This window comes from Microcaecilia unicolor, chromosome 8 (genome assembly GCF_901765095.1).
Source record: "Microcaecilia unicolor chromosome 8, aMicUni1.1, whole genome shotgun sequence".
NCBI classification, from domain to species: Eukaryota; Metazoa; Chordata; class Amphibia; order Gymnophiona; family Siphonopidae; genus Microcaecilia; species Microcaecilia unicolor.
In genome coordinates this window covers 13,740,722-13,759,015 of record NC_044038.1, presented here as the reverse complement: position 1 = coordinate 13,759,015, position 18,294 = coordinate 13,740,722, and the positions used below count along the sequence as shown (strand labels likewise).

The 18,294-nt window shown below is 43.6% G+C and overlaps 1 protein-coding gene across 2 annotated transcripts in view; it reads left to right on the top strand.

Moving 5' to 3' along the window:
* LOC115476721 (cytochrome P450 3A29-like) overlaps window positions 1–15,057 on the top strand; it is a 50,134-nt gene extending 35,077 nt beyond the window's left edge. For both annotated transcript variants that reach the window (XM_030213271.1, XM_030213272.1), the window contains exons 9-13: window positions 4,478–4,553; window positions 4,877–5,037; window positions 9,522–9,748; window positions 14,586–14,748; window positions 14,847–15,057. In XM_030213271.1, the coding sequence (XP_030069131.1) occupies window positions 4,478–4,553; window positions 4,877–5,037; window positions 9,522–9,748; window positions 14,586–14,748; window positions 14,847–14,948 (729 nt within the window). In that variant the 3' untranslated portion in view covers window positions 14,949–15,057. The remainder of the gene's footprint in view (window positions 1–4,477; window positions 4,554–4,876; window positions 5,038–9,521; window positions 9,749–14,585; window positions 14,749–14,846) is intronic.
* Window positions 15,058–18,294: the final 3,237 nt, after the last annotated feature.

Here is an 18,294-nt window from a genome sequence, read left to right as displayed (position 1 = left end):
GACCACTCCTCCACTCTGTTAGGGTTCTAGATAGTCTAATTCCCTAGTATTTGATACTCCCAAAGAAAGGGAAAGGGGCCCACCCAGTTCCGCTTGATTGATAGTTCCAAGGGCATCACCACAGACTTTTCTTTGTTAAGAACAATTTCTTTATAGCATGTAGTAAGGATTGTAAGCCATGTTGAGGCTGTGTTCGGGTTTTTTTATTCAAAAGTTTCAAATAATTACAAAGTAATTATAATGAAAAATGCAGGAAATTTACAATGTATTTGTAAATTTCCTGCATTTTTCCTTATAATTACTTTGTAATTATTTGAAACTTTTGAGGCTGTGTTAAGACCAACATTTCTGCTGTACATGGAAGATGGCGCTGGTGAGCATAAAGGGACAAATTCAATATACAGCACCAAAAGTTAAGCACCAAAGACTGGATGGATAACATTTAAGGAACCCAGACAATCTCTGGGAATATACACCAATAGGACCTGAATTATACATATTATACAAAAACCATTACGTGGAGAGGCATAATTTAAAGGGACGTCCTCGCAGAACGTCCCCAACCAGGGGCGGGAAAACCCGTATTTTCAAAACAAGATGGATGTCCATCTTTTGTTTCGATAATACGGCCAGGGACGTCCAAATCATGAAATTTGGTCGTCCCTAGATTTGGTCGTTTCTGAATTTCGGTGATAATGGAAACCAAGGATGTCCATCTCAGAAACGACCAAATCCAAGCCATTTGGTCGTGGGAGGAGCCAGCATTTGTAGTGCACTGGTCCCCCAGACATGCCAGGACACCAACCGGGCACCCTAGGGGGCACTGCGGTGGACTTCATAAATTGCTCCTAGGTACATAGCTCCCTTACCTTGTGTGCTGAGCCCCCCAAAACCCACTCCCCAAAACTGTACACCACTACCATAGCCCTTATGGGTGAAGGGGGGGCACCTTAGATGTGGGTACAGTGGGTTTGTGGTGGGTTTTGGAGGGCTCACTGTTTCGTCCACAAACGTAACAGGTAGGGGGGGATGGGCCTGGGTCCGCCTGCCTGAAGTGCACTGCAGTATCCCCTAAAACTGCTCCAGGGACCTGCATACTGCTGTGATGGACCTAAATATAACATCTGAGGCTGGCAGGACATATTTTAAAGCTATTTTTGAGGGTGGGAGGGGGCTAGTGATCACTGGGGGAGTAAGGGGAGGTCATCCCTGATTCCCTTCGGTGGTCATCTGGTCATTTCGGGCACCTTTTTGAGGCTTGATCGTAAGAAAAACAGGACCAAGTAAAGTCGTCCAAGTGTTTGTCAGGGACGTCCTTTTTTTTTTCCATTATGGGTCGAGGACGTCCAAGTGTTAGGCATACCCAAGTCCCGCCTTTGCTACGCCTTTGACACGCCCCTGTGAATTTTGGCCGTCCCTGCAACGGATTGAGGTGGGAACGTCCAAAATCGGCTTTCAATTATATCGATTTGGACGTTTCTGTGAGAAGGATGGGCGTCCTTCTCGTTCGAAAATGAGCCTGATAGCAAAATAGTTCCTGAACAAATAGGATTTCAGCGACTTCCTAAACATTAAATAGTTACGTATAATTCTAATTTGTCCACGAATTGAATTCCAAATAGCCGGAGCTTGATAAAATAAACCGCTTGGTGTAGGAAAGTGCAATATCATAGCATCTCACAATCTATTATTGTTAGAAAGCAGATCTACTAACTTTGACATATATAGTGGAGCCTGGCCATAAAGTACTTTGAAAATTAGTGTACAAACCTTAAAACAAATGCAGGCCTCAATTGGCAGCCAGTGCAAATCAATCAGAAAACGAGTAACTCGATCATATTTGTGAGCCTGATATGAAGCGTGAAGCCATATCCTGGACTATTTGTGATTTCTTCATCAATCATTTTTGACAACTGTGTAAATACTGTCACTATAGCCCAGTAGCGGCAAAACCAAACTTGGTAACCAAATACTGGTCGATCAAAAAGATACCGAATCCTTCTCGATTTTCTTAGCACAAGATTTTTTCACAAACAAATTTACTTGAGTCTCTAAACTCATGAGGTTATCAAAAGTTATCCCCAAAAGTTTAATATTATTCTCAATATCTGTTATAGAATATTAGAGAAAGTCCAGAGTTACGTGCCAGACTTTAGAGGTGACCACTTACGCCAAGTCTATGGCTGGTGTAAATGCTGGCGCCTAAAATCAGCATAAATGCAACACTCCTATAAAGCGTATGCTGAGCAGTCGTAATGTCCATAACCCGCTCTTGCCCCTCCCAAGGAAACGCCCCCTTTGCAGTTACAAAGTAGATCTCTTAGGTGCCAAGTCATAGAATAGTGCTTAAGTGCCATTTCAACCCCATTTTGGCGCCTAACATTTTAACTCCCATTGCCACGCCAAAGCAGTGGCATAGCTACAGGTGGGCCTGGGTGGGCTGCACGCTGCACGCTGTACTATAAGGCATGGCGTTTAACTCTGCTTGCGTGTGACTTAAAGGGGGTGTGGTCAGGGGTGGTCCAAAAAGTTGCTCATGTAGTTATAGAATACAGCCTCAATGTGCCTAACTTGGGCACCAGCAATTACCAGCTTTCAGCAGACGTAAATCTGGTGCTTCAAGATAGGCGTGGAAATCGGTGCTAAGCGTGATTCTATACAGGGTTCGCGTCCTTATAGAATATCACCGAAAGCCTTTTTTAACGCTCATTTAATGAATCCCCCCCCTCCATAATCCTTATAACAGAAAATAGGATGGGACCATGAAAACAAAAATAAAGGCAAATTCAATCAGTCGTTATTTACTATTTTATGTTATTTATTTATTTATTAGGATTTCTTTTTGAAAAAATTCACTCAAGGTGGTGTACAGTAAGAATAAATCAAACACGAGCAATAGATATTTACAGCAGTAAATGGCATCTTCTTTGTTATTCTAACCTCTAAGCTACCCCCACCTTCTCCTGAACATCTGCTATTAGGATAGTTAGTCATATTTTCCTGATCTTCAGCCTCAGAGGCCACAAAGAGTAGAGCGGAGTAACATAGTAGATGACGGCAGAAAAAGACGTGCACGGTCCATCCAGTCTGCCCAACAAGATAAACTCATATGTGCTACTTTTTGTGTATACCTTACCTTGATTTGTACCTGTCCTTTTCAGGGCACAGACCGTGCAAGTCTGCCCAGCACTATCCCTGCCTCCCAACCACCAGCCCCTCCTCCCACCACCGGCTCTGGCACAGACCGTATAAGTCTGCCCAGCACTATCTCCGCCTCCCAACCACCAGCCCCGCCTCCCACCACCGGCTCTGGCACAGACAGTATAAGTCTGCCCAGCACTATCCCCGCCTCCCACCACCGGCTCTGCCACCTAATCTCAGCTAAGCTCCTTAGGATCCATTCCTTCTGAACAGGATTCCTTTATGTTTGTCCCACGCGTGTTTGAATTCTGTTACCGTTTTCATTTCCACCACCTCCCGCGGGAGGGCATTCCAAGCATCCACTACTCTCTCCGTGAAAAAATACTTCCTGAGTAGAGCGACGTGGAGGAGTAGCTTAATTGATGTGAGTCCCTTAATGCCTTGTGTAAAGCCCTGGCTGAAACCAACACTGTGGTTAGTGCAGCAGCTTGAGAACCAGGAGCGTCTGATTCCTACTGTAGCTCCGTGTGACCGTGCAAGTCATTTAACCCTCCAGTGCCCCAGGTACAAAATAAGTACCTGTATATAATATATAATCTGCTTTGAGTGTCACCACAGAAAGATGGTATATTAAATCCCATTCCCTTTCCTTAAAGATTTTGTTGGAGCCCACTGTGAGTCAATCTGACCTGTTGCAGCCATCCACCTGGGAGTTCAGGGCTCATGGTGATACAAGGGTTGTTACGTGTTTGGGTTGAAAGAAGGCTTAGCGTTACATATAAATGTTCACGATTGTACTGTATCTGATGATTTTTCTCTGCTGGGTCCAGGGGCGTAGCCAGACAACAGATTTTGGGTGGGCCTAGGCAAGAAGTGGGTGGGCACCAAATGTTCTCTCCCCCCCCCCCCCCACCACCATCAAAAGATATCTCAGCTGGCAGGAAAATGCTTCTTTCCTTCCTTGGCAGTCCGCAGCAGGCATGAGCTGAAAACTGAACATGCACAGGTGCCAGTATCATGGAGAGAAGCGTTTTCATTACCATCAGGGGGAAATCTTCAGCTGGTAGAGCTTGGGATCTCCACCAGCTACCGCTAAACATGTGCAACTGTTGGGTGGGCCTGAGCCCTAAGTGGATGGGCCCTGGCCCACCCAGGCCCACCTGTGGCTACACCACTGGCTGGGTCAGTACACATTGCTTGATGTCCACTTCTGACCCTTCCTGGTAGACAAAATCTTCCAGCAGTGTTATGGGTTATTCTTCAGTCGTGGATTGTATTTCCGGCCAGATGACATTTCTCCAAGCCCTTCTCCATTAAATTGCTCTTTTCTTTCCAGGACCGAGTGGACTTCCTGCAGTTAATGATTGATTCGCAGAGCTCTGAATCCAATGGTGATGCTAAAGGACATAAAAGTAACCCCATTTCATTAATTTACCTAATTGTTTTGTTGGATTGGGAGGGTCTCTTTCATAGACAGAGAAGGGGTTGGCTAATAGGTGAAGCTCTTATGGAGACACCTGAATGTATCATAGCTACGTGGGACACAGTAGATAACAGCAGATAAAAACTAACTGACCCAGTCAGTCTGCCCACCACTGTGAGATGAGAAGGAGAAAGTGGTTAATTTAACATACAAGCAAATGAATGAGTAGATACATTACATTTTACACTTCTATACCATGATTGATTGGTGGAATGCAAGTAGATATGAAAAGTGAGTTTTTCTGTTTTTCAGGTCTCACTGATGCTGAGATTATGGCCCAGGCACTTATTTTTATTCTAGCCGGGTATGAAACCACCAGCTCTGCGCTGTCCTTCATGGCCTATAGTGTGGCAGTTCACCCTGAAATCCAGAAGAAACTACATGCTGAGATAGATCGAATTCTACCCAACAAGGCAAGTGGCTGCTTCTTCATCATGTGAAAGAGGTACATAAATATTGCCATACTGGGACAAACCGAAGGTCCATCAAGCCCAGCATCCTGTTTCCAACAGTGGCCAATCCAGGTCACAAGTACCTGGCAGAAACTCAAACAGTAGCAACATTCCATGTAGAACCTCAAAGAGTAGCAAGATTCTATTCAGAATCCCAAAGAGTAGCAAGATTCCATATAGAACCCCAAAGAGTAGCAAGATTCCATTCAGAATCCAAGTACATAAGTGTTACCATACTGGGACAGACCAAAGGTCCATCAAGCCCAGCATCCTGTTTCCAACAGTGGCCAATCCAGGTCACAAGTACCTGGCATGATCCCAAAAAAGTACAATACATTTTATGCTGCTTATCCCAGAAATAAGCAATGGATTTTCCCCAAGTCCATTTTAATAATGATCTATGGACTTTTCCTTTAGGAAGGTTTCCAAACCTTTTTAAAACCCAGCTAAGCTAACTGCTTTTACTACATTCTCTGGCAACGAATTCCAGAGTTTAAATACATATTGAGTGAAGAAATATTTTCTCCAATTAGTTTTAAATTTACTACTTTATAGCTTCATTGCGTGCCTCCTAGTCCTAGTATTTTTGGAAAGAGTAAACAAGTGATTCATGTCTACCCATTCCATTACACTCATTATTTTATAGACCACTATCATATCTCCCCTCAGCTGTCTTTTCTCCAAGCTGAAGAGCCCAAGCCACTTCAGCCTTTCCTCATAGGGAAGTCATCCCATCTCCTTTATCATTTTCATCGCCCTTCTCTGCACCTTTTCTAATTCCACTATATCTTTTTTGAGATGCGGCGACCAAAATTGAACTTAATATTTGAGGTGTGGTCGCACCAAGGAGTGATACAAAGGCATTATAATGTCTTCATTTTTGTTTTCCATTCCTTTCCTAATAATACCTAACATTCTATTTGCCTTCTTAGCTGCTTTTGCACACTGAGCTGAGGGTTTCAACGTATCATCAACGATGACGCCTAAATCTCTTTCCTAGCTGGTGACTCCTAATGTGGAACCTTGCATTTCATAGCTATAATTCAGGTTCCTCTTTCCCACATGCATCACTTTGCACTTGCTCACATTCAACGTCATCTGCTATTTAGACGCCCAGTCTCCCAGTCTCGTAATTTTTCACAATCCTTCCGCAATTTAACAACTTTGAATAACTTTGTGTCATCAGCAAATTTAATTACCTCACTAGTTACTCCCATCTCTAGATCATTTATAAATATGTTAAAAAGCTGCGGTCCCAGCACAGACCCCTGGGGAACCCCACTATCTACCCTTCTCCATTGAGAATACTGTTCATTTAACCCTTCTTTCTATTTTCAATCCTTTAACCAATTTTTAATCCACAATAGGACACTACCTCCTATCCCATGACTCTGCAATTTCTTTTGGAGTCTTTCATGAGGTACTTGGCAAATGCCTTTTGAAAATGCAGATACACAATGTCAACCGGCTCGCCTTTATCCACACGTTTGTTCACCCCTTCAAAGAAATGTAATACATTGGTGAGGCAAGGTTTCCCTTCACTAACTCCATGTTGGCTGTGTCTCATTAATCCATGCTTTTGTATATGCTCTGTAATTTTTTTCTTTATAATTGTCTGTACTGTTTTGCCCAGCACCAATATCAGGCTCACTGGTTTATATTTTCCCGAATCTCCTCTGGAACCTTTTTAAAAAATCAGTGTCACATTGACCCCCCCCCATCCAGTCTTCAGGTGACCCCTAATGGATGTGTCTGTAGGTTGCCCTTAGGACACATTGATAGTGGTTCTTGGTCTCCTTCACCCTGCCAACCTAACAAGTCCAGTTTTCTTGATTTGTATGAGGTATTTACAGGTATTAGATACAAGAACTAGGTGAACTGGGCAAATTTTAGCCTGAATTCAAATCCAATTAGGGAGGGGATCAGGGATGACATTTGTCCTTACACATTGTACAAGTGATAACGTAGATATGTTGTATAATATTTCACATAATTGTTGTGTAATTTTGTCATCAACAATTTAAACTGTTAACGTCCCCGAGAGTGAAATACTATGAGATCTTTTTAACTTAAATTTCGTCGTCCCTAGACATGGACATTTCTGATTTTCGGAGATTTTCGAAACCAAGGATGTCCATCTCAGAAACGTCCAAATGCAAGCCAAATAAATCCAAATAAATAAATAACTTAGTGACTATTTTCCTGTGCAATCAATGAGCCACTTAAATAATGACCTGATTTCCAAAGAGCCAACTTCAGATACCTTTTTAAGCTTAAGATGATTGTTAAAACATTTTCTTTAATCCATCAGCAGCCAGTGCCAGACCTTTGGCACCCTTGCCAAGACTCTTTTTGTAAGATTTAGGATTACACCTGCTTGTTTTTACTGGTGCACAAAGAAAGCAGACATATCTGATTCTGTCTATTAAATGTACCCCCTGGGGCCGGAGTCTAACATCCGACTGCAGTGAAATCCATTTAAGAGAAAAAAAAAACACAATACCCCAGCCTGGAGCAATGTTTTCAATTCTTTTCGGGGAAATGATGAATGAATGATGAGCAGAGGCTCTTGAAATAGCTGTAATTGTCCATAGAAATGTGAAGCTCGATGGTTAAATGGTTGGATGAAGATTAAGTCACCCAGTGCCACACAAACAATCGCTGGCATGTTCTTTATCATCCTGCTTTTGGGTGAGCAGATAGTCGTGTTGTCGAGATAAGCAAGTCTTCAGCATTATGGAGTCAATTTTGGGCTAACATTTAGGTGCCTTATTAACACGTTAGTCTCCTTATAAAATACTGTGTAAGCCCGCAACTAAACACTGAAATTTAGGTAAGAATATTTACAACGAGTCTATCAGGGGCGTAGCCAGCAGGGGCCTCAAGGGGCCTGGACCTTCCCTCCGCTTGAATGACTGAAGGGGATACTAAAACCCTGCCAACCAAAGAGGTCTCCTGTGCGAATCCCTGTCTGTGCAGTCAATGCAACACTCAAGTCAGCGGCATACATCAGCCGCCAATGCCAGTACTCACGCGCATGCTCAGTACAGCGACTGACGCTGAACTGAGCAGGTGCTGGAGTGCTGGAGTTGACGGCTGAAGCACACCACCAACTTGAGTGCGGCACAGACGGGAACTTGCGCAGGAGACCTCTGGATGATGAGGCTTGAGCATCCCCCCCCCCCCAGCAAAGGCATGGTTTAAGGTAGGAGGTGGGAGGCAGGAGTGGGAGCAGCCGGGGGCTGGGGAGGGAGGATATGTAGCTTCCCCAGTCCACCTCTCCCCCCCCCCCCCCAATTGCATTTCTGTCTACACCACTGCAAAGCCTCGTATAAATACTGGTGCCTAACCGCATCATTTATGTGCCAAACGGAGAATATTCTATATGTAGCCCATGTAAATGTTATCCATGCCAATGACCAGCGTATGCCCCTCCCCTGTGAACACCCTTACAACAATGCGCTGTCATTTTAGCACATAATTACAAAATACCGGAATTATAAAAGAGACGGACCACAGCTGAATGGTTTCTAGAACTCATTGCCAGAAGAAGTAGCAACAGCAGTTAGTGTATCTGAGTTTAAAAAAGGTTTGAACAAGTTCCTGGAGGAAAAGTCCATAGTCTGCTATTGAGATAGACATAGGGAAGCCACTGCTTGCCCTGGGATTGGTAGAATGGAATGTTGCTTCTCTTTGGGGGTTCCGGAATCTTGTTACTCTTTAGGATTCTGGAATCTTGCTATTTCTATGGGATTCTGGAACCTTGCTACTCTTTGAGATTCTACACGGAATGTTACTATTATTTGGGTTTCTAGCAGGTACTTATGACCTGAATTGGCCACTGTTCGAAGCAGGATACTGGGTTAGATGGACCATTGCTCTGACCCAGTATAGCTATTCTTATATTCTTATGTTATTTTGCTACTATCTGCATGAATAGCTCTATTTTATAAATGTAAGTGTGCCAAGGCACTTAAATTTAGGTGACCTGTTATAAAATGAGCAGGTATGTCAGTAGCATAGCCAGACCTCAATTTCAGGATGGACTGGAGGTGGACTAGTGGGCTTGGCCCACACATTACCTCTACATCCCCGCCCCCTACCACCACCACCAAAGCAGTAAAGAATACCTTGGCCCTGCCAGCTGAAGAGTCCTCTCTGGAGCCTCCCCAAGCTGTCTTAACCCTGGGGCAGTTGGTAGCATGCTTCAAGTACCCCATTCATGCTCAGTGCTGCCGACTACGTCAGCGTTTGGACAGCTGGCAGGAGTTGGGGATTTCACCAGCTGTTGACGATACGTGCTGGCGCTGGGTGAGCCTCAACTGAAATTGGGTGGGCCCCTGCCACCATGGCTACACCACTGGGCTATATGATTTTAACCCACTAGCTCTTGATAGTAGAGTCACATGAAGTAAGAAATGCCCTTCATTGTGCTTCTCCTCTAGGCCACACCTACCTATGAGGCCTTGTTGCAGATGGAGTATCTTGAAATGGTGATTAACGAAACCCTTAGATTGTATCCTGGAGGAGGTCGACTAGAACGCGTCTGTAAGAAAACAGTTGAGATAAATGGAGTAACCATTCCAGAGAGGACTGTAATAGTGATTCCAGCTTTTGTAATGCATCGGGACTCAGACTACTGGACAGATCCAGAAGAATTCAAACCTGAAAGGTACCACATGGGAAAAAAGGCAGCTGAGGGAGGGGAGGAGAGAGAATGTGGTCAAGAAACCTCTGTCCTTCTCTGAGATTGGCACATCTAGAATTAACACGATGTACAAATTTTTTTTTTTTTGCCCTGAAATTCTGGAATGAACTCCCTCCCATTATCCAGGAGGAATTATCTTGCAGAAAACTTATTATTTTTATCCAAGCGTTTGACTGTGAGGACTAGGGAATCCAGTCCATTGGCTATATATATATATATATATATATATATATATATATATATATATATATATATATATATATATATATATATATATATATATATATATATGTGTGTGTGTGTGTGTGTGTATAGAGAAAGAGAGAGAGAGCTTTTTAAAAAAATAAATATTACATGCATGTGTATCTTTTCTGTTTACAATGGAGGTTTTGTCTAATTGTTACCTACTGTATTTTCTTACTGTAAACCACCGAGACCTACTCTGTTAAAATTAGGCAGTATAGAAAGTTTTATTAAACATTATTATTATTATTATTAATGCACAAGTTACAGGCTCTTTGAGCAGACAGTTCAATTATATCTAACTATAAGTTCTGAGCCAATTTTGTGCAAGGAAATGATTGTAAAACCAATTCAGGCTTCTGTAGCTTACTGGTCTGATACCAAAAGTATTGAAGAGTTTAATTCTTACCTGCCTAGTTATCAATAGAAATCAAGAAAATAAGATACCTTTTTTATTGGACATAACTTAATACATTTCTTGATTAGCTTTCGAAGGTTGCCCTTCTTCGTCAGATCGGAAATAAGCAAATGTGCTAGCTGACAGTGTATATAAGTGAAAACATTCAAGCATTACTATGACAGTAAAATAGATACCATTGGAGATTCTACATGGAATGTTGCTACTATTGGAGATTCTACATGGAATGTTGCTATTCCACTAGCAACATTCCATGTAGAAGGCTGCGCAGGCTTCTGTTTCTGTGAGTCTGACGTCCTGCACGTACGTGCAGGACGTCAGACTCACAGAAGCAGAAGCCTGCGCAGCCACATTGGTGATCTACAAGGGCCGACTTCTACATGGAATGTTGCTAGTGGAATAGCAACATTCCATGTAGAATCTATAGAAATCAAACAAAATAAAACATGGAAAAGAAAATAAGATGATACCTTTTTTATTGGACATAACTTAATACATTTCTTGATTAGCTTTCGAAGGTTGCCCTTCTTCGTCAGATCGGAAATAAGCAAATGTGCTAGCTGACAGTGTATATAAGTGAAAACATTCAAGCATTACTATGACAGTAAAATAGATACCATTGGAGATTCTACATGGAATGTTGCTACTATTGGAGATTCTACATGGAATGTTGCTATTCCACTAGCAACATTCCATGTAGAAGGCTGCGCAGGCTTCTGTTTCTGTGAGTCTGACGTCCTGCACGTACGTGCAGGACGTCAGACTCACAGAAGCAGAAGCCTGCGCGGCCACATTGGTGATCTACAAGGGCCGACTTCTACATGGAATGTTGCTAGTGGAATAGCAACATTCCATGTAGAATCTATAGAAATCAAACAAAATAAAACATGGAAAAGAAAATAAGATGATACCTTTTTTATTGGACATAACTTAATACATTTCTTGATTAGCTTTCGAAGGTTGCCCTTCTTCGTCAGATCGGAAATAAGCAAATGTGCTAGCTGACAGTGTATATAAGTGAAAACATTCAAGCATTACTATGACAGTAAAATAGATACCATTGGAGATTCTACATGGAATGTTGCTACTATTGGAGATTCTACATGGAATGTTGCTATTCCACTAGCAACATTCCATGTAGAAGGCTGCGCAGGCTTCTGTTTCTGTGAGTCTGACGTCCTGCACGTACGTGCAGGACGTCAGACTCACAGAAGCAGAAGCCTGCGCGGCCACATTGGTGATCTACAAGGGCCGACTTCTACATGGAATGTTGCTAGTGGAATAGCAACATTCCATGTAGAATCTATAGAAATCAAACAAAATAAAACATGGAAAAGAAAATAAGATGATACCTTTTTTATTGGACATAACAATACATTTCTTGATTAGCTTTCGAAGGTTGCCCTTCTTCGTCAGATCGGAAATAAGCAAATGTGCTAGCTGACAGTGTATATAAGTGAAAACATTCAAGCATTACTATGACAGTCTGACAGGGTGGGAGGATGGGGGTGAGTCGGAGGTCTGCATGGGGACATCAAAGCATTTCATTGATATTCTAACAGGATGGGTGTGGATAGGTGAGGGGTGGGGTGATCAACAGAGACATACAGCTTTATGGTTTATAATGGGCTAGGAACCCCAGGTCCTTGTTAAGTCCTTTCTGTTGGCTACCACACTCCTTTACCTGCCTAGGAAAGCAAGGATATGGGGGGGAGGGCACAGCTTATAGTGGCCATAAGAACATAAGCATAGCCATACTGGGTCAGACCAATGGTCCATTTGCCCAATATCCTGTTTCCTATGGTGGTCAAGACAGGCCACAATACCTGGCAGAAACCCTGGGCATTGATGTGAGGTATGAATGCATTTCAGGACATGTACAGCTTGTAACGAATGTGGGTGCACAGAGCCTGCATAATTTGTACCTGTTATATTTGTGGGCGGTCAACCGGGACTTAAAATAGCATGTTTATGTTTGAAAATTCAAATACAAATCACTGTTTTTCCCTCCCTTAATCTCGTTGTAGTCCCACTAAGAGCATGAATGCTGTGCACGGTTGTGTCTGTTTAGCTATTCTGACAGGCAGCCTACCCAGAAAATGCTTAGTCACTTAGATAAATGGTTTTAAAAATTCTCATATTGGATGAAAATAAGAGATAGATATTAAGAATGATTTAAACAGGATGAAAGCCTCCTGCCCACTTAAATCGTAGTGGTCTGGCCATTCCCAGATTTTCAGCAGCACTTATTATTTATTTATTTATTATTTACATTTGTATCCAGGGCCGGTCTTAGCAAGTGTGGGGCCCTGTGCAGACCAATTTGATGGGCTCCTCCAACTGCACTCTGTCGCGGGAACGAACAAAGTTGACGGGGGCGTGTCGGAGGCGTGGTGAAGGTGGGACTGGGGCATGTTTATCGGCCGAGGAGAGATGGGTGCGCTCGGCCGATAATGGGAAAAAAAAGGGCGCCAGAAGCGAAAATTTGGGTCACTTTTTTGGACCCTTCTTTGTCACGAACAAGTCCCCAAAAAGTGCCCCAACTGCCCAGATGACCACCGGAGGGAATCGGGGATGAACGCCCCTGACTCCCCCAGTGGTCACTAACCCCCTCCCACCAAAACAAAAGACCTTTAAAAACTTTTTCCCCAGCTTGTATGCCAGCCTCAAATGTCATACCCAGCTCCATCACAGCAGTATGCAGGTCCCTGGAGCAGTTGTTAGTGGGTGCAGTGGACTTCAGGCAGGTGGGGCCCCCCCTACCTCTTACACTTATGCTGCTAAATAGAAGCACTCCAAACTGCCCCCAAAACCCACTGTACCCACATCTAGGTGCCCCTCTTCAGCCATAAGTGCTATGGTAATGGTGTAGAGTTGTGTGCAGTGGGTTTGGGGAGGATTTGTGGGGCTCAGGATCCAAGGGAAGGGAGCTATGCACCTGGGAGCTATTTTAATTTTTTTTTTCTTTTTACAAGTGCCCCCTAGGGTGCCCGGTTGGTGTTCTGGCATGTCCGGGGAACCAGTGCACTACGAATCCTGGCCGCTCCCATGACCAAATACCTTGGATTTGTTCGTTTTTGAACTGGGCGCCTTCGGTTTCCATTATCGCTGAAAACCGATACCGCCCAGTTCAAATCCGCCCAAATGCGATGCATTTGCCCGGCACAAACCACATTATCGAAACAAAAGATGGACGCCCATCTTTTTTGAAAATACGGTCTGTCCCGCCCCTTTGCGTACCCGTCCTCGGAGATAGGCGCCCGTGGAGATGGGCATTCGCGTTCGATGATGCCCCTCCACGTAACTTATGTGCTTTGAAAATGAGCCTCTATATGAAATACAATAAACCATACAGTGTCGGTGCTCATGTGGCCAACCGGGCATGTAGGACCACACAAAAGGCAGTGCTAACTTTGCCCGGTTAGCTATGTAGGTAGACTGCTGAATGTTGTCCGCACCTGCTGCCACAGACCTGGATATTAAGTGCTGATGCCCAGATAGTCCAACACTGAATAGGTCTAAGTTAGCCAGCAGCTAACCACCACCACCAGCTGAATATTGGTCCCAATATGTCTTTGTTCTTAAAAATATATCTTCATATATGGGACTGTGAGGGAGTGAGTGGTAGAGCGGCAGGAACACTCCCTCACTGGTGTTGAAGTTAAACCACCTTACATCATAAGTGGGGTGAAATTATTATAATATTATAGGCAGGACATTGTGTGAATACAGTCGGGTTGGATTTGATACAATGTTACAATATAATAGGAAGGACATTGTGTGAGTTGAATCTTTGTTGGTTGGACAGAAAAATTCAGAAGAAAGACCCAGCCCCCTTTCTACAGAAGGTTTTATAGAGACACAGACATCAAAGCATCACCTTAAACACATCCACTACTCAGACTGCTTCGAGAGTCAGGGAAGACCTAAAAAAATGTCAGGAACTGTTTCTAGTTAACGGGGATAGAGACTCAAACACAACACCACATTGCTTTTAGTAAGGGGTGAATTTGGAGCTCCTGTACACTCATTCCTTCCAAAATAGGCCTGGAAACGTTGAGCAGGAAGGAGAAAGTTTACCATTTTCAGGGATACAGAACTGTTTCCTGTTTTTCTGCTTACTTATGTGACTTCTCCTAGGTTCAGTAAAGAGAACAGAGAATCCATGGACCCTTACGTTTTCCTCCCCTTTGGAGCTGGACCCAGAAATTGTATCGGGATGAGATTTGCCCTGCTGAACATGAAACTGGCAATGGTGGTCCTGTTGCAGAACTTCTCCTTCCAACCCACCAAAGACACGCAGGTTAGAAACCAAATTCTGTAGCATCTGTTTACTTTCACAGAAAATCATTAAACTGGAAAGAGTTATCCCTTCTCTTAATCCATTCTGCTTTTCCTTAGATCCCTCTGGAACTTGACTCGAAGGGATTACTGAAGCCTTCGAAGCCCATCGTTCTAAAATTTATACCCAGAACCAGCACCAGCGCTGAAGAGCGAAACTGAAGAACAGACGACATCGCGGGAAACAGAACGGCTTGTGCCAACTGAGCCTTTCCTTGGTGCCTGCCTTCCTACAGCAGATTAAAGATCAGAAATACACAACAGAATAAAGGACCATTTTACACTGATTTCTGGGACTCTTGAGAGCTTCATCCAGATGTAGAGTGTTTTCTTAAGCATAGGCTGATGCCTATTTAATGGCTGCTTTGAGCAATAGCAGAAACTGATGAAAATGACAGAATATCCTCCATTACAAGTGTCCAAGTGTCCCCTTAACCTCCTCCTTTAAGTTTAATTACCCAAAGTTTGCTGTTAGATCCAAATGGCACGTAGTTCAGAGCAGGTATCACACTTCTCCACTACTGCCAACTCCAGACTTCGCCCCTTCTGTCTCGCTGCACCCTACGCCTGGAATAAACTTCCTGAGCCCCTACGTCTTGCCCCATCCTTGGCCACCTTTAAATCTAGACTGAAAGCCCACCTCTTTAACATTGCTTTTGACTCGTAACCACTCGCCTCCACCTACCCTCCTCTCTTCCTCCTGTTCACATTAATTGATTTGATTTGCTTACTTTATTTTTTTTTTGTCTATTAGATTGTAAGCTCTTTGAGCAGGGACTGTCTTTCTTCTATGTTTGTGCAGCGCTGCGTACGCCTTGTAGCGCTATAGAAGTGCTAAATAGTATTAGTAGTAGTAGTAGTACTTCTGCTTCTCTACAGCAGGGTGATCCAAGATTAAGGGGTCCTTTTACTGAGGTGCGCTGAAAAAACGTGTAGACACACGTTCTGGGCGCACGCAGAATCATTTTTCAGCACGCCTGCAAAAAACAAAATGCCTTTTTAAAATATTTTGCCGAAAATGGACGTGCGGCCAAATGAAAATTGCCGCCCATCCATTTTGGGTCTGAGACCTTACCGCCAACCATTGACCTAGCGGTAAAGTCTCAGGTGGTAACCGGGTGGTAATGACCTAGGCGTGCCAGTAAATAAGAAATATTTTTGGGGTGCACGTAGCGGACACGGGCCAAAAATGAAATTACCGCAAGGGCCACGCGGTAGCCATGCGGTAACTCCATTTTGGCACTCATCAGGTGCAGGTAGATGCTTACACGACTTATTAAAAGGGCCCCTATGTCCTCAGCAGAGCTGCATCCAGGGGTCTGTGGGGAAAGGTCGGAGGGGCTTTTTAGTGGCTTGTGTTTTATTTTTCTTCTTCCGTCTACTTAGAACTCCTGGAGTCCTGTAGTTTAGCTCATTCCCATATCCTTAAACACACATTCTGGCCTCATTCTGCACTTTGATCCTTACTCTGCCTCAAATTCTACTTGCTTTTTGTTTAAATATTATTTATTGATTTTAAATTATTAACAAGAATACACTTGTCAATCGAAATACAGCCAAGAACCTTATAATTGACGACCTAACAAATGTTACAAGCTAAACTATTACTCTGGAACCTATGTGAAATACCATAACGTATTCATCTCTACCATGTACGTACGCACCTTAATGCAATACCACTTAAATCCTTATATCGAAAATGATTTCTCTATAATCGATGATCTAACATATGTTACATGTCAATCTATCACCATAATGTATTCTTCCTCATCATGTATGTATGCACCTTAATGCAATACCGAATGTAATTCTGTTACCGGAAATGGCAATCGCCACTACGGCAAATGTAAGCCACATTGAGCCTGCAAATTGTTGGGAAAATGTGGGATACAAATGCTACAAATAATAATAAATAATAAGGAAATGGATTAAGTCAACTATTATTCCATTTTAAACAAAATGTTATGCTTTCTTAGACCACAGTATTTGGGGGGGGGGGGGGGTGAACTGAATAGAGAAGATCTATTTTATTTATTTTTTGTTACATTTGTACCCTGTGCTTTCCCGCTCATGGCAGGCTCAATGCGGCGGGCAATGGAGGGTTAAGTGACTTGCCCAGAGTCACAAGGAGCTGCCTGTGTCTGGAATTGAACTCAGTTCCTCAGGACCAAAGTCCACCACCCTAACCACTAGGCCACTCCTCCACTCCATAACTGTTAATTAGGCAAAGCTGTGTATTCCTCCATCTGAATAGTAAAGATGTTATTTCAGTTGTTTCATATGGAGTGGAGGAGTGGCCTAGTGGTTAGGGTGGTGGACTTTGGTCCTGGGGAACTGAGGAACTGAGTTTGATTCCCACTTCAGGCACAGGCAGCTCCTTGTGACTTTGGACAAGTCACTTAACCTTCCATTGCCCCATGTAAGCTGCATTGAGCCTGCCATGAGTGAGAAAGCGCAGGGTACAAATGTAACAAAAATAAAATAGATACTATTGGAGATTCTACATGGAATGTTGCTACTATTGGAGATTCTACATGGAATGTTGCTATTCCACTAGCAACATTCCATGTAGAAGGCTGCGCAGCAGTGGTGTAGCCAAGGGTGGGCCCAGGCCCACCCACTTTAGGTTCAGGCCCACCAAGTAGCAGCACACCTATAATGTGGCTGGCAGGGACCCCAAGCCCCACCAGCCAAAAACTCCCAACAACTGTTTGCTGCCGGTGAAAATCTGCTATTTAAAAGGTATATGGGGGAGAAGGGATGTTTGAAAGACCATATGGCATGCAGGCAAGAGAGGGAGAAACCAAATCACTTGTAGGACAAGGTGGAGTTCTGCCCACCCACCTTGGGTCCAGGCCCACCCAAACTTGAGTGTCTGGCTACGCCCCTGCTGCGCAGGCTTCTGTTTCTGTGAGTCTGACGTCCTGCACATACGTGCAGGACGTCAGACTCACAGAAGCAGAAGCCCCATTGATGATCTGCAAGGGCCGACTTCTACATGGAATGATACTAGTGGAATAGCAACATTCCATGTAGAATCTCAAATAGTAGCAACAGTGGAGGAGTGGCCTAGTGGTTAGGGTGGTGGACTTTGGTCCTGGAGAACTGATGGACTGAGTTCAATTCCCAGCACAGGCAGCTCCTTGTGACTCTGGGCAAGTCACTTAACCCTCCATTGCCCCATGTAAGCCGCATTGAGCCTGCCATGAGTGGGAAAGCGCAGGGTACAAATGTAACAAAAATAAATCTAGAAATGATTTCAGCTGATCAGGCGAAGAAAAAATGTATTTCATCATACCCAACTTTACAATACACTTACATGGATAAGCTAGAAAAAAGGAACCCCCCCCCCCCACACACACACACACACACTTCCGCTGTCCTTTTCTTCATAGCTAAGAAAGCTTTTATTTTCTGTTGAGTTTGTTTTGTTACATCAGGGTATATCCACACCTTCTCACCTCCAAAGAGGGTATTAGCATTCTTAAAGTAAAGTCTCATAACAGAG